The sequence below is a fragment of the Monocercomonoides exilis genome (assembly GCF_001643675.1).
Source record: "Monocercomonoides exilis strain PA203 chromosome Unknown scaffold36-1065637, whole genome shotgun sequence".
Taxonomy (NCBI): Eukaryota; Preaxostyla; order Oxymonadida; family Polymastigidae; genus Monocercomonoides; species Monocercomonoides exilis.
In genome coordinates this window covers 247,796-261,691 of record NW_027150581.1, presented here as the reverse complement: position 1 = coordinate 261,691, position 13,896 = coordinate 247,796, and the positions used below count along the sequence as shown (strand labels likewise).

Genomic DNA, 13,896 nt, shown 5'->3' with positions numbered 1-13,896 from the left:
ATAAAAAGAGGAGAGTCGTTGATATTATTGGCAGAATTATCAATTGAAGAAAGAGAAAGAGAAGAAAGAGCCAACATATTCATCACACTTGAAACAACTCATTCTTCCCCCAAAAGAGACGAAGCATTCTTCGAAGAAGGCAATTTCGATAAAGACATCGACTTCTTACCTCCAATTGCAGAAAAATCAATTTTAAACAAAAATTAATTTGGAAACAAAGGAAAATGCACAAAGAAACTCAAAGAAATTTCATTTTTAGTCTGCCTCTCTGATATTCCTGTTTTGCTTTCGGAGAGATTCAGAGAAATTTGAAAAGTTTCCCCATAGAGCATTAATGTTATAGTGCCTTTTGGAGATGATCGTTATCAAATATCTCATTTTTCTTCTTTTTCTTTTTCTTTTCTTTTTTTTTCTTTTTCTTTTCTTTTCTTTTCTTTTTCTTTTCTTTTCTTTTTATTTTTCTTTTCTTTTTCTTTTTCTTTTCTTTTTCTTTTCTTTTTCTTTTCTTTTCTTTTTCTTTTTCTTTTCTTTTCTTTTTCTTTTTCTTTTCTTTTCTTTTCTTTTCTTTTTCTTTTCTTTTCTTTTCTTTTTCTTTTCTTTTCTTTTCTTTTCTTTTCTTTTCTTTTCTTTTCTTTTCTTTTCTTTTCTTTTTCTTTTCTTTTTCTTTTCTTTTTCTTTTTCTTTTTCTTTTTCTTTTTCTTTTTCTTTTTCTTTTTCTTTTCTTTTCTTTTCTTTTTCTTTTCTTTTCTTTTCTTTTCTTTTCTTTTCTTTTCTTTTCTTTTCTTTTCTTTTCTTTTCTTTTCTTTTCTTTTCTTTTCTTTTCTTTTCTTTCTTTTTGTTTTTTCAAATTTATTTTACTATTATTTTATTTATTTTTTAAATGGAGAATCGAATTTATCAATCAATTTTCTAAAAAGCATTCAAAAAAAAAAAAAAAAAAAAAAAAAATCAAACAATTAAAGGAAAATTGCAGTTTCTTGACATGCTATTCAATACAAATAAACAAAAATCATAAAAAGAAATTGGTTGTCATTTCAACAAATAAATAAAATTTATGGCTTTTATAGAATGAAACCAAGTCTTCAATAATTTCTTCAGCTGACACAGTTTCACAAAATCCTTGTTCTATATGCGATTCTCAGGAGCTACAGAAAACAGAGAATATGGTGTCGAGGCGATAAAAGCTGATGATCATAAATGATTCGATCTCGTCTTTTCTCTCTTAATTCTTCCAATGAATAATTCTTTGACTTCCTTCTCCATCCGCTGCCTCTTTTCCTTTTGTTTCATCTCTGTAACATCAAAATCTTCCTTTTGAAAATATATCTGATGTTGTTTGCTTCCATCTCCAGCACTTTCAAAGTAATTAATCTCACATTCACCCTCTGTAACTCTAACAACTCCAACAAACATCATCTTGAAACATATTTTCCCAAAACACTAAGCTCAGCTGATTCTGTGCGAGCAATAAAGGAAGAGGAGGAGGAATTGTATATTTTGTGTGTTGATAACTTTTCGATTCTGTGAAAGAGCACTTGTTTGCCTTTATGAGAAGCATCGCTCAGAAAGACAACTCGGCTATTGGACATGATAGAAGCAACTGGGATGTCGATTTATTCATATTTCTCAACGAGAATACAACTAACAATGAATATGTGGATGGTCATCTTGGCATCAAAGCAATGAATTGCTGGCTATCAAAGACGTCCTGCAAGAGGACACAAAACGCGATGGGTTTTCTGAAGAAGGTGAAGAACTTTGGTAAATATTATTGAATGAGCAGACAAATAGCGAATTTATGTGCAAATGAAGGCAAAGTCGAAGATATTTGAAGAGAAGGCACAAACACAAAAAATAAGAAATCGCATCAATAACATTTTTGATGGATTAATCATCACATATCTGCAGTAAATTCGGCTGCTTCATAGAATTTTCCTTTCAAAAATGAATTTTTCTCTAAATCGATTTCATTCATCGTCTCATCTTTAATTGCTGATGAAAGCATTTGGCGTTGTGTGATTTGAAGAAGAACATCATTTCAATCATTTATTCCGTTCAAGAATTGCTTCGATAATATGCTTTTTTCATCTGAGCCTCTTTCATCTACCAAATGAAAAAGCCAGAGGTAATCTCCATTTTTAGTTGCGCGTTTTCTGATCGGATTTTTTCGACTCGAAATCACATCTATTGCTATTAAAACTTGGCTGCTTATTGCAATAGGATGAATATACGTTTTGTGCTTCCGAAAAGAAAATAAAAGATGATGATTGGCACTGAATATGACAGGAGCCGAATAAAACGAATGTGAAAACATTTGTTGTTTCTAATCGAAGAAGGTGTTGAAGAAGAAGACGATTTTAATGAAATGAAATCAATTCTTTCAAATTGCATTTTTTTTCATCACAAGAATCGCGAATGAAAAGAAGGATAATTCTGTGCTTGATAAGCCCAGACGAAGAAAAGCAAGCAAAGAAATTATTTGCTCAATTCTGCGGAGAAGCAGATTGAGATGTGTGAATGCATCAGTTCATGATGCTCTTTGGACGAGCTGGGCTACAAAGGCGAACAAGACCCATTTGAAGAAAATGAAGAAATGATGAATAGATTCGAATTTCATCGCACCCAATAGCAGAAACAGACAGCAGTTTCATTGTGTGTTGCAACATGAGAATTTGATGGATATTCAAACAACAAAATTCTCAAATAAGATGAATATGTTCTTTTCGTCAGCCAAGCATTAAAAATATTGTTAATGAAGAGATCGAAGGAGAAGGAGAAGGAGAAAAAAATGTGTTTTCTTCAAAAATGCTGCTTGAAATGGATTGTTCCTGTGAATGACGCTCAACATAAAAAATGCTGTTTGCTGGAATGGAAAAATGATTTAAAAAATACATAAAAATAATTAGTTTTCCATTGATTATAAAAATTCCTCAAAAGAATGCATACACCCTCCCTATTGCAAATGCAGAAGATAGCTCAACCACTGATGCTGTCAATCTCCTTTTCCATTGTTTCACAATATTCTTTTCTCCATCATCCTTTATTCCCACACAAATATTCTGCTTTTGATGTTATCATCAACTTTTTTTCCCGAAAAAAAATATTCTTCTTGTTTTCTTTCCTTGTGATGTCCAATTGTTGGCATTCTTCTTTTCATTCTCATCAAAATGCTTTGAAATCGAATATGTTTTCTTCCTATGTTCCAATTGAATACAGAAAATATGTAATTCCCATCTGCTGATTATATCTCGACATCCGGCTCTCTTCTTATGTTCAGCTCAGAAAAGCAAAGGAATTGGCCATTTTTTTATTTTATCAGATTCTTGGACTCTGAAAAGATGATTAATAAAAATATCTTTTCAACGAACAATAACGATAAAAAAACACACATATAGGTGATTTTTATTTATTATCATCAAAAAAGATCAAAAATCGAAAAAATAAAATCAATAGTGGTATTTATTGATCAAAGAGTCAAATTGATATTAAGCAAGTTCTTAATTTTAATTTCTGCAATATATATTTGTTTTATTTTCTTTTGCAAAAAACATTTTTTTTTTTTATGTTTTTTGTAATAAAGTGTTTTTTGTCAAGTTCATTAAAAAAAGTACAAAAAATTGAAAAATCTGTCTTTAAAATGAAAATAGAAATTTCTAAATTGGAAAAACAATACTAATTTATGAAAAACACAATTAAAAAAATATCGAATAATATCACCATACAAATAGTGAATCATAACTTTTAAAGAGTGAAAACAATTGGTTTTCTTTTCATTATTTTTTCTTTAACTGAAACAGCTTCTCAAAATCTCAGTTCCTACTGTGCGGCTCGACAGTATAATCAAACTAATTATAAAATGTTGGAGAATTTTCAATTTATAAATAAAACAGAATCGATTTTGATTTCTCCCGTTATTCTTCACATAAAATGCTTTTCCAGCTTCCTTTTCTTTTCCAAGAATTTTTTTTATCCATTTTTTCCTCTCCTCATGTTCCTTCCAAGTGTTATTAATTCAAAAATTTTCATTTCTTCAATATTTCTTCATTTGTCCCTGTTTGTTATTTCTTTATTCAAATATGCCCTCAGTTTATCCAAAAACTTTTCTTCGAATTTATTACTCTTTTATCTCTTCTTAAACCCAACTTCTTGCTCAAACTGCGCATTCAATTATCTTCCAAGATAACTCCAAATTTTTGAATAATTTTTTCTGGTCATTTCCATTTGCCATTCGTCTTCATTTGCTCCCTCACATTCAATTATTTTCTCATTGTATGCTTCACCTCCCTAACATCTTCCACCTCACCAAAGCCAACTGTAACATTACAAATACTGACTCAGAACGCCTAAATCAACAAACGGTCATCTATATTGGGAGTATCTCATTCACTCGTCTGCTTCTCACAACACATTTTCTGTTAGAATCACCCAGTTTAGTTGGTGCTATGTTAATGAGGATGTGAGTGAGGGAGGAAGAAAGAGAGGCATATTTTTGGATTGCAGCTTGAATGAAGGAGGATTAATGCTTTCATCTGTTCCACTTTCTGAGTATAAAGCAAAAGTTGGTCAGAACCTGTTTGTGAAAAACAGCAATCTTACGAATTCTGTGGGAAAAGAGTGAGTTCTATTTGATTTCACAGGACTAGGAAGGTTCTTATTCAAAAGAAGTTAAAGAGGCGCACAACTCTTCTGAGACAGTTATTGAAGCCATCGATCAATACTTCCACTTTCGATTCAGAAGTCATGAAAATCTTTCTTTCTTTTCTCTTGAACTCTCACTTTCTTCTTCTTCTTTTCTTTTAAAAGCATCATCAGGTTCCGTTGCTTCTTTTGCGAAAGAATCAGCTCAGTTCCTGTAATTTTCTTGGCTTTCAAACCCACAGCTTCTTCATCTCGTTGCAAAATGAATTCAACGTTTCATTTAGCTTTTGTTTATCTTCTCAATTTCTTTTCACTTCTTTTTCCTTTTCATTTAATCGCGTCTCTCTTTTCTCATCTTTGTATTTCGAAACGAACGTCTGTAAAAGATCTCGAAGTACTTTTCTTTCTTTTCACGCGTCTATGAATGTTTCACTGCTTGAACTCTCTGAGCGGGATAATCTCATATCCATTTTTCGCACCTTCGATTTGCAGATCAGTCATTATTGGTCAACACTTCATCATCTCCTCATCTTTCATTCCATCCTGGCCAAAACCTTGCACATCACCTTCCCAAAAGCACCGCAACTTCAGCGTGTGCTGGATGATCTTTTCTTTCCCTTTGTGCTTTCTGTACCAGAAATTCTATCAAAAGACGATGATAAAGTATTGGAAAGTGCTGACTGAGACAGAAAAGCTGGTGCTGGATGCTTCTGTTTCATCATTCCCTTATATCGCATCAGATACGCCTTCCTAATCAGCTTAATGTGCAGCCGGTTGTTTGCCAAATTCTTGTTCTCCTTATCTTTTTCCTCTCCTATCGTCTTCCAGCTCCATTTTTGATCCAACTCCTTGCGCTTTTCTTTCATTTTGAACAGAATTGAAAAGAATGGTGTAACTTTTCATCTTTGTTATGCTCATCTCACTTACCGAAGGAACAACTTTCTTTCAAGGTTACGTTTTTCCATTGTAATGCATCTGTTTGAGACGGATTGTCTTGCTGGTTCAGACCCAGATTTCCTGCTCCATTTTCCTCATTTCTTTCGCTCTTCTCTTTGCGTTTAACTTCCATCTCATCATTTTGACCTCTTTCTGATTCTGTCTATTGGCTTCGTTGTTGTCTTGCTGCATGCGTAATATATACTGGTGAATGATCATATCCAGATCATTTTGCTCTCCAATAACGGAAGAATTGCCCTCCTCTGAATTCTGTTTTCCTATCTTTTTGTCTTCTTTTGGTGGCTTTTCAAATGTTTGTTGGCTGCTTTCACTTGTGTAACCTTCTCCTTCTTTCCATTTCTTCAAAAGAAATGATCGGGTATGATGTTATTAAAGAAGATATTTCCAAAGGCCCACCTTCATGCATCTTCTTTGCCATTTTCATTTTTTTGCACAAATCTTTTCCCTCTTTCTCTCTTTTTTTTTATGTTTCTGGTTGATCATTGAAGTTCTTCATGGCCTTTTCAATCGCTTTCCCCCAAATGGAAGTGATTGACGTCTGCTTAACATTCCAGTCTGTTCATTTCTTCTTTAAAAACTTGTTTATCTTATCTTTTCTTTTCTTCTCCAACTTTATTGCACTTCACCTCAAATTTTGCATCTTTCCGTACACACTTCATCTTCCGAATCAGCAGTCACTTTATCGTCGCCATGCTGTAATTTTCAATGTCTTTCATTTCGTATAAGTACTCAGCATCTATCTTCATAAGATCATAGCGCTTTTTCTTTCTTCTCCTCCAAACAAAATTCTATTTTCTCATTTTCTTCTGTTGCCCTCTGCCTCTAATGTGAATTTTTCATCTCCTCTTTGATTCTGTCTTTATGTGGCGTGTGCTGATATTTTAGCTTCTTCGGTACAAGAAAAGATGTGAAGATTGGAAAGATAACTGCCGCGCAACAAACAACGCTTCCACAAGAGCATCGTGTCTTGTGGTGAAGGTGGGCTGAGACAATAACCGAATTGTGTTTGAGTTTGATAAAGATCAAGAAGAGCAAGAGGAACATGACGAAGAAGATAAGGAAGTTGATGATATTGAAATTTTGAGAACAAGGAGAAGTGGAATATTTTTTGGAGAATGAAGAGGATGTTGATGTTATTAACGAATGAAGCGAACTTGAATAGGACCAACAAAATAGAAGAAGGTGGTGGAAGAGACAATACTGAAAGAAGAGGAGAGTAAACAGATGCACTGGAAAATGAAGCAAATTGCTTTTCTGTTTCGAATTCAGGCTAAGGGCTGGTTGATTTGCGCGTTAGGGTTGTTTCCGATATTGTTTTAACTTTGCCCTCTTTCGTATTATCATTAATTCAATAAAATTTGTTTATCCAAATAATTTGCGCGAAACTGAAAGGGTTATTCCCCACATATGTGTTTGCTTCTCCTTTTTGATTGAATTCGGTTGGATTGACAGTTTTCTTGATGATGAGAGGATAAGGTTGCTTTGACTGAAAAGGAATATGAATGGAATAGAAAGCATGCAAGGTGTATTAGGAATGAAAAGAAGAATAAGAAGAAGAAGAAGAAGAAGAAGAAGAAGAAGATGTTGTTGAAGCAGATGAAGCAGATGAAGCAGATGAAGCAGATGAAGCAGAAGCAGAAGAAGAAGCAGAAGAAGAAGAAGAAGAAGGAAATAAAGAAGAAGAAGAAGTTGAAGAAGAAGTTTAAGAAGAAGTTGAAGAAGAAGTTTAAGAAGAAGTTGAAGAAGAAGAAGATGATGATTACAATGATGAAGATGATAATGAAGATGACAGTGTTGATGAGGAAGAAGTTGTTGCTAAATTAACAGTTGAAAGTGGATTAAGCAGAGAAGATGCCAAATTGGTTGATGACGACTGCTGCTGTGGGTTGCTTGCTTCTGCTTCCATTTCGTCTCCACTGATATTCTGATCATTCGTTTTCATGTTTGCTCCCTCAACTTCTTCTGTAAGTTCTCTTCCTCTCTGTTTTCTTGTTCTTCCATCTTTCTGTCCTGCTTCACTGAAGCCACACGCGCATGCGACGCAACAGAAGAAATGATCTTCTCTACTTTCAGACTCTCTCTTTTCCGCAGCAGCTCCACTTCGTAGTTCAGCTGCAGCAGCATTCTACTGCATCCGAAATCCGGCGCTTCAGCTCCGCATTCGCCTCGTTCAGCTTCTCAATCTGACTTCGGAATGCAGGCATCTGCTCTTCATACTCCTTCGTCCCTTCGATCGTTGTCCGCACTGTCGTGTCTTTGTCTTCCAGCAATTTTTCCAGCTCTTCTTTCTCCCTTTTCAGCTCAGCATTCTGCGCCTCTTTCTCCTGCAGCATCGCCCTCTGCTGCGCTGCCAGTTCTGTCGTCTCCTTCATCCGCTGTGCTGTCTCAACGGCATCTTTGTCTCTCGCTTCACTCAACTGCGCATCTCTTTCTTACGCTTTCAGCTTAAATTCTTCTGCCTGCTCTGCTTTTTCTCTAAGCTCCTCCACTTCTTTCTCCACCTTCTGCTTCGCCATCAGCCATTCCACTTGCTCCTCCAACTGGATCGACATAAGCGACGCCACTTGCTCTTCCAGTTCTGTTTTGATCTGCTCGAAGCGCTTGCTATCTGCCTTCGCTTCACCAGCGCCTCTGCCAGCGCCCTCTCAAGATCTGCTATGTGCTCATCGCATTCCTTCAGCTGCAGAATAAGAGACGCATTTTCTGTGGCCAGGCGGTGGATCTGGTCGACAAGAGCGCTGTTGCCGATCTGCTGCTGGAACAGCACAGGCAGGCTGGACAGCGACAGCGTCCGAGCTGCAGCAAAACTGGGCGAAGCGGAGGGAGTTTGCAGTGTTGTGGGGTGAGAAGCGCTCTGAGGCATGTTCGTTCTCACTGTGTTATTCGCAGTGAATGTCCGGAGTGAATCGTATCCTCCTCCGCAAGTGGCTCAGCATCCAGCTGCTTCCCCTTCTCCTCTGCAAATGGCACCCCAGCGAACGGCTCCTGTGCATTCGTGCTTTGGCTTCTGGGTAACGCTGCAATGTTCGCCTCCTCCATCGCAGACGTCAGCCGCGACAGCTCTTCTTTGATCCCTTCAGCGCGAATCTTTTCTTTCTCCAGATACGAAACACGTGACCGGAAAAAGAAGTTGCGTGGTGCCAGCCTCTCTTTCTTCTGCTCTGCTGCCTTCCACCGCAAGCATACCTCGCTCCTCTCTTTGTGTGCGGAATGCCACGCAAAGAACACCCAATGCACCAGCCGGATGTCCGCCAGCCGCTGCGAAAGCGCCACAATTTGCATGTTGTGCGTTTTTCTATCCTTTCGCTCCTGAATGCTCCTCCTCCACTGGCAGAACAGAGACTTAACTCTTTTCAACTTCCACATTTCGGCTGCCTTGTTCTCCTGCTGCTGCTGTTCCAGAAACGCGTCCCGCATAACACTCCAGCTGCTGGACATTCGGCGCCTCCAGATCAGTTCTTCTGCTTTGCTCAGCAATTTCTCCTTCTCATTGAATTCTCTGTGATACCGCTTCCACTCCTCATTACCATCGCTTTCACTTTGTAGCTTCTCATTGCAATCTACGTGTTCATCAAAAGAAATGCAAACCGTTTTTTCCTGTCTCTTTCATCATCCATCGCTTCTTTCAACTCGCCCAGCTCTTCCTCTTTCTCTTTCATTTCTTTTTCTTTTTCTTTTTTCTCTCAACAAACCAACAAGCAAACAAAAAAAAAAAAGAAATACCCAACATTCTATTACTTTCTCTCAAACAGTGGCGAAGCCAATTTTTATCACCTTTATGCCCTCCAAAGACAAATATTGTGGATCCTTCTTCATTAACATTATCTTCTTATGCTTCTTCTTCTTCTTCTTCTTCTTCCTCCTCCTCCTCCTCCTCTTCCTCTTTTCTTCACATACTCTCCCCCGATCAGCAATCCCTCTTCCTTCTCTTCCTCTGACTTCTTCTTCTTCTCGTCCTTCTTCTTCTTTTCCTTTTTCTTCCTCTTCTTCATTATCCTTCTTTTCCCACTGCCCCAGCAGCACCCACAGCAGATCCATCGCCTCGCACACCACACTCCGATGCCTCCCTCTCTTCAAAATCTGCGCCACTGCCTCGACACACCCTGCCTCCACAATCACCCCCGCCGCCTCCTTCCCCAGCAGCCCCACGTTCCTCAGTGCCCTCAGCGCGTGGCACTGGGCGCTGTGTGTGTCTGCCTGGGCGATGTGGCAGAGAGCGAAGACACACATCGGCCGGAGGAGGGTGCATGCCTGGGAGGATATGCCGGCGCTGATATTGCTTGCGAAGAGCGCTGCCTCGTGGCGCAGACAGGACGAGGAGGAGGACAAGTGGGAGGCGAAGACGTCGAAGAAAGAGCGCTGCAGCAGAAGACCCTGGATGTCTTCGTCGCTGCCGCACGAGAAGTTCACAAAGAAGCGGAACGTCATCACTCGCAGAACAGACACAGAATCACTTTGGATGAAGTGGATGATCATTTCATTTGAAATGTCATTCATATTATAATTAATATTTGAAGAATATGTAAATGAAAGTTCAAAAAGAATATAATTAAATTGATCAAATAAATAGAAAGAAAAATAGATAAGGCAAACCTCATCAATTCCACAACCAGCCCAAGGAGCACAGGATCAATGCAGAATTTGTTATTATTCGAATTCTCGCGATGTTGGTGAGTACTTGCATACAATACTCGATGACTGCCTTTTCTGTGGGCAGCTCATAGCTCTTCGTTCCTTCATTCTCCATGTTCTGATCTCTTTTTTAAATCCTTTCTTCTTCACTTCTTTTGGATTCTTCTTCTTCTTCTTCTTTCTCTCTTCTCTTCTCTTCTTTCATTCTTTTCCTTCTTCTTCTCTTTTTCCTTCATCCAATCTCATTTTATCCTCTTCAGCTTCATTTTCTTCTTCTATTCAAACACCATACAGCCCTCCTTTCATATTATTTCCTCTTCTTTCTTCATTCAACTTCCTCTTCCCTCTCTTCCCTCTCTTCCTCCCTCTTTCCATCTTCTCCTCAGCATCCCCTTTGCAGCTCTCCTCATCCGCATTTCACTCAACACTTCTTTCACAAACATGGCTATGCTGAAGAAGAGCTGGTCAGACTGAGAAGAAAGCGTCAGCGCTGCCAGAAGCTGAAGGAGATGAGAGGTGGTAGCATTGGATGGGAATGACGAGGAGCAGGGATTGGTTGAAAGATAGGTGGTGGAGAAGGAGAAGGAGAAGGAAGAGGAGGGAGTAAGGAGCATCGTCTCGATTATTCAACGAATGAATGGATTCGGGGAAGATAAAAGCGCAGGCGAAGATGATGGAAAAGAAGATAATTTGTGTTTGCTTGTCGAAAGAGATGAATGTTGCGGAGCAGAAGGAATTTGCGAAGAAGAAAGAAAGATAAGGAAACGAAGGATGTCATAATTGTAGGTGTAATAACAATTATGATAATTAAGAGGTTTAAAATGATGAATGCTTTTTTTCCAATTTTGTGGTGGAAATGAAGAACAGTATGCTTGAAAACAACGAGGAAGAAGAAGCATAAAAGAAGACATGAATCACATTTGAATTTTGCTTTCAAAAACAAAGTTCCTTTCCCGAAATATCAAGTTTTTAAAATTTACCAAAAACCCATTTCGAATTTTCATTTTTTCGTTGATCGAGAATTTGCAGAATTGATTATTTTTTTGTTCTTAATGGAATAAATGATATATAGAAGAGATAAATATACGCAAAAACGATTTCTGCAAATTCCCGCGTAATTAAAATCTTTCATTGATCAATAAGATCAAATCGAACAATTTTCAGAATGAATATTATCAGAAACATTTTTTTAAAAAAACAATCTTAATTTTAAATTTCAATCGATACTATAAATTTTCATTGTTCATTATTTGTCACTGTTGAAAAAAAATTTTTTTGCAAAAACTTATCATTTACAAAAAAAAAAAAAAAAAAAAAAAAAAAATAATTATTTAAAAAATCCTATTTTGACTTAAGTCATTTTTTTAAATAAACACAAAAATAACTATTATATTTATTAAAATTATGATTGAGACAGTAATGCTGATTTTTTGTTTCAGAGATGATATTTTTTATCCTTTTTTCAAAAGAATTAATAATTTATTGTTTGATGGAAATTTTTTTTCCTGATGATGTGGAAAACGAAATAACATTCATGTCAGTTTTGACTTGTCAGCAAATTTTAGAAGGATAATTTTGAATAATAATAATTCATTTTTGGAAGCTCTTTGAATATTTTATTAGTCAATTTTTCTTTGAATAAACACAAAGCCAAAAAAACACAAAAAAAATAAAAAAAAAATGTATTATAAATTCAAACAACAGTATATAAATTTCTAATATCATCAAACCATAATTAAAACACTTTCAAAATAAAAATGTCTTTTTCAAAACCTCAGTCAACTCTTAATTCTCGATGCAAAGTTATTTGGAACGAAATGCTCGAATTGGTGGAGACGATATTGATTCATTGCTCGTATATCTCTTTTACAACAATAGGCAATCATCTTCTGTTATTAACGATTTACTGAAGTCTTTTAATGGTTTTGTTTTATATTATATTGTACTGTGTAAAAAATATTATTTTATCTCTCTGTTATTTTTTTCTTTTTGATTTGTTTATTATTTATTTTTTTGAAACAGAATATCACATAAAGCTGCTGGAAGACCTGTCTGTGGTGAACAACAACGCTCCGTTGCACACTCAGACAATAATGCTGCAAGCGCTTTCCCGCAACACATCATTATCCGATTTACAAGACTATGGATATGATGTCACAGAGGGAAAATTTATTTACGCGAAGCAAATGCTGAAGAAGAATCAAGGTTTTATCATTCCGCCTCAGAAACCTCAACTTCCATCTTGCAAAAGTGGTTTGTTTATATTAAATATTTTTTATGAATAATTTTCTCTGTTAATTTTAGGCTTAAATGAACAGGACTGGGAAAAGGGCAATAACTGGATGTTAGCCCATTCGACTGAAGCCTCAACTTCTCTTCAATCAACAAAGAAAAAGCAGCGAGCTGAGCCAGATTACGCCAGATTTATTGATGAAGATGCCTGGGATGAAGAAATAATTATAGAAAATTCTTCTTCAAATAAAAAACAATCTTCTTCTTCTTCAACATCATCCCAACTCAATAAAAATTCAAAAACCATTTCAGAAAAAAATTCTCCTTCTTCAAATTCTTCTTCTTCTCAAGCTGTTGATGCCCCAATCAGTACTCCAATTAGGAGAGAAAGGAGATCAACAAAAAGAAAAACAAATAAATCACATCAAAAACGTCATTCATCTCCATCACCCATTCCAATTCACAAATTCTTCAAAACAAAACAATCGTCATCCACTTCCTCTTCTTCCTCTTCTTCCTCATCTTCCTCATCATTCAAAAAGAAACAAAATGAAAATACACATTCTTCTTCCTTTGAAGAACCTTTCACTTCCTTTTTCAACGATGATGCGTGGGTTAGTGATCAATTAATTGAATGTGCCACTTCTCCCACATTAATTCCACCTCAAGCATTTCAAAATCTCGGCATAGGTCTGAATCGTACCATTTTGTTTAAGGCTTTAAAAATTCTGAAATTTACATACTAATATTCGTAATAATTATTGGTAATTGAAACCACTCGGAATGAAGCAAAAAAACAATGTTGAATAACACCAAAAAATTTTTCGATCAACTTCCCATAATATTTTCATTTTCACTAACTGTCATTTAAAATTCAATTTCGCGACTTTGTGGAAATAAAAGCGAGTTTTTAGTTCAATAATTGAAGAAAATGTTTAATTTATTATGTTGTAATTTGAAAGTCAAGACAAATATTCTTTTATCTATCGTGATTATTTCTGAATAAGAAAATACGCGATATATCCGCTTTCACAAAATGATATGATATCAAAATGGGCTTATGAAAAACACAAGTTGGCAAATGCATGTCCAATAGTATGAATTTGTTTCCATTTTAAATTTTGAAGATTACAATAAATTTTTTTTAATATTCTTTGTTGAATTTATTGTGTATTAATATTTTAAAATTTATATGCTTGAAAAAGTTTCGATTGAATATGCATTCTTCATTTCTATGTTCATGAACACGATGGTTCAGCTTGAAAGAGGAGAATAGCTGTTTTAGAAAGGATTTAGGTGCATGAATGAGAGGAATGTATTGAATGAAGATATAGAAAGTTTGATGGTTCATAAACTTCAGTGGAAACAAAGAAGAAGAAGAAATACTTGGTTGAATATCATTTTCAAGAACACTTGAAGGAAGAAGAATAGAATAAA

General features: G+C 35.9%; 3 protein-coding genes across 3 annotated transcripts; 1 reads left to right on the top strand and 2 right to left on the bottom strand.

Moving 5' to 3' along the window:
- Positions 1-7,703: 7,703 nt before the first annotated feature.
- On the bottom strand, positions 7,704-7,967 carry MONOS_4229 (uncharacterized protein; the record flags this gene model as incomplete). The annotated part of the gene is made up of 1 exon (XM_067874286.1): positions 7,704-7,967. The coding sequence occupies one exon, from the start codon at positions 7,965-7,967 to the stop codon at positions 7,704-7,706; it is 264 nt and encodes an 87-aa protein (XP_067723620.1).
- A 143-nt stretch (positions 7,968-8,110) lies between these two features.
- Positions 8,111-10,193, bottom strand: MONOS_4230 (uncharacterized protein; the record flags this gene model as incomplete). The annotated part of the gene is made up of 4 exons (XM_067874288.1): positions 8,111-8,402; positions 8,471-9,141; positions 9,493-10,048; positions 10,189-10,193. The coding sequence occupies 4 exons, from the start codon at positions 10,191-10,193 to the stop codon at positions 8,111-8,113; spliced, it is 1,524 nt and encodes a 507-aa protein (XP_067723619.1).
- Positions 10,194-12,022: 1,829 nt separating this feature from the next.
- Positions 12,023-13,205, top strand: MONOS_4231 (uncharacterized protein; the record flags this gene model as incomplete). Its single annotated transcript, XM_067874289.1, has 3 exons — positions 12,023-12,149; positions 12,250-12,480; positions 12,532-13,205. 3 exons carry the CDS (start codon positions 12,023-12,025, stop codon positions 13,203-13,205), a joined length of 1,032 nt encoding a protein of 343 aa, XP_067723618.1.
- Between the last annotated feature and the right edge of the window lie 691 nt (positions 13,206-13,896).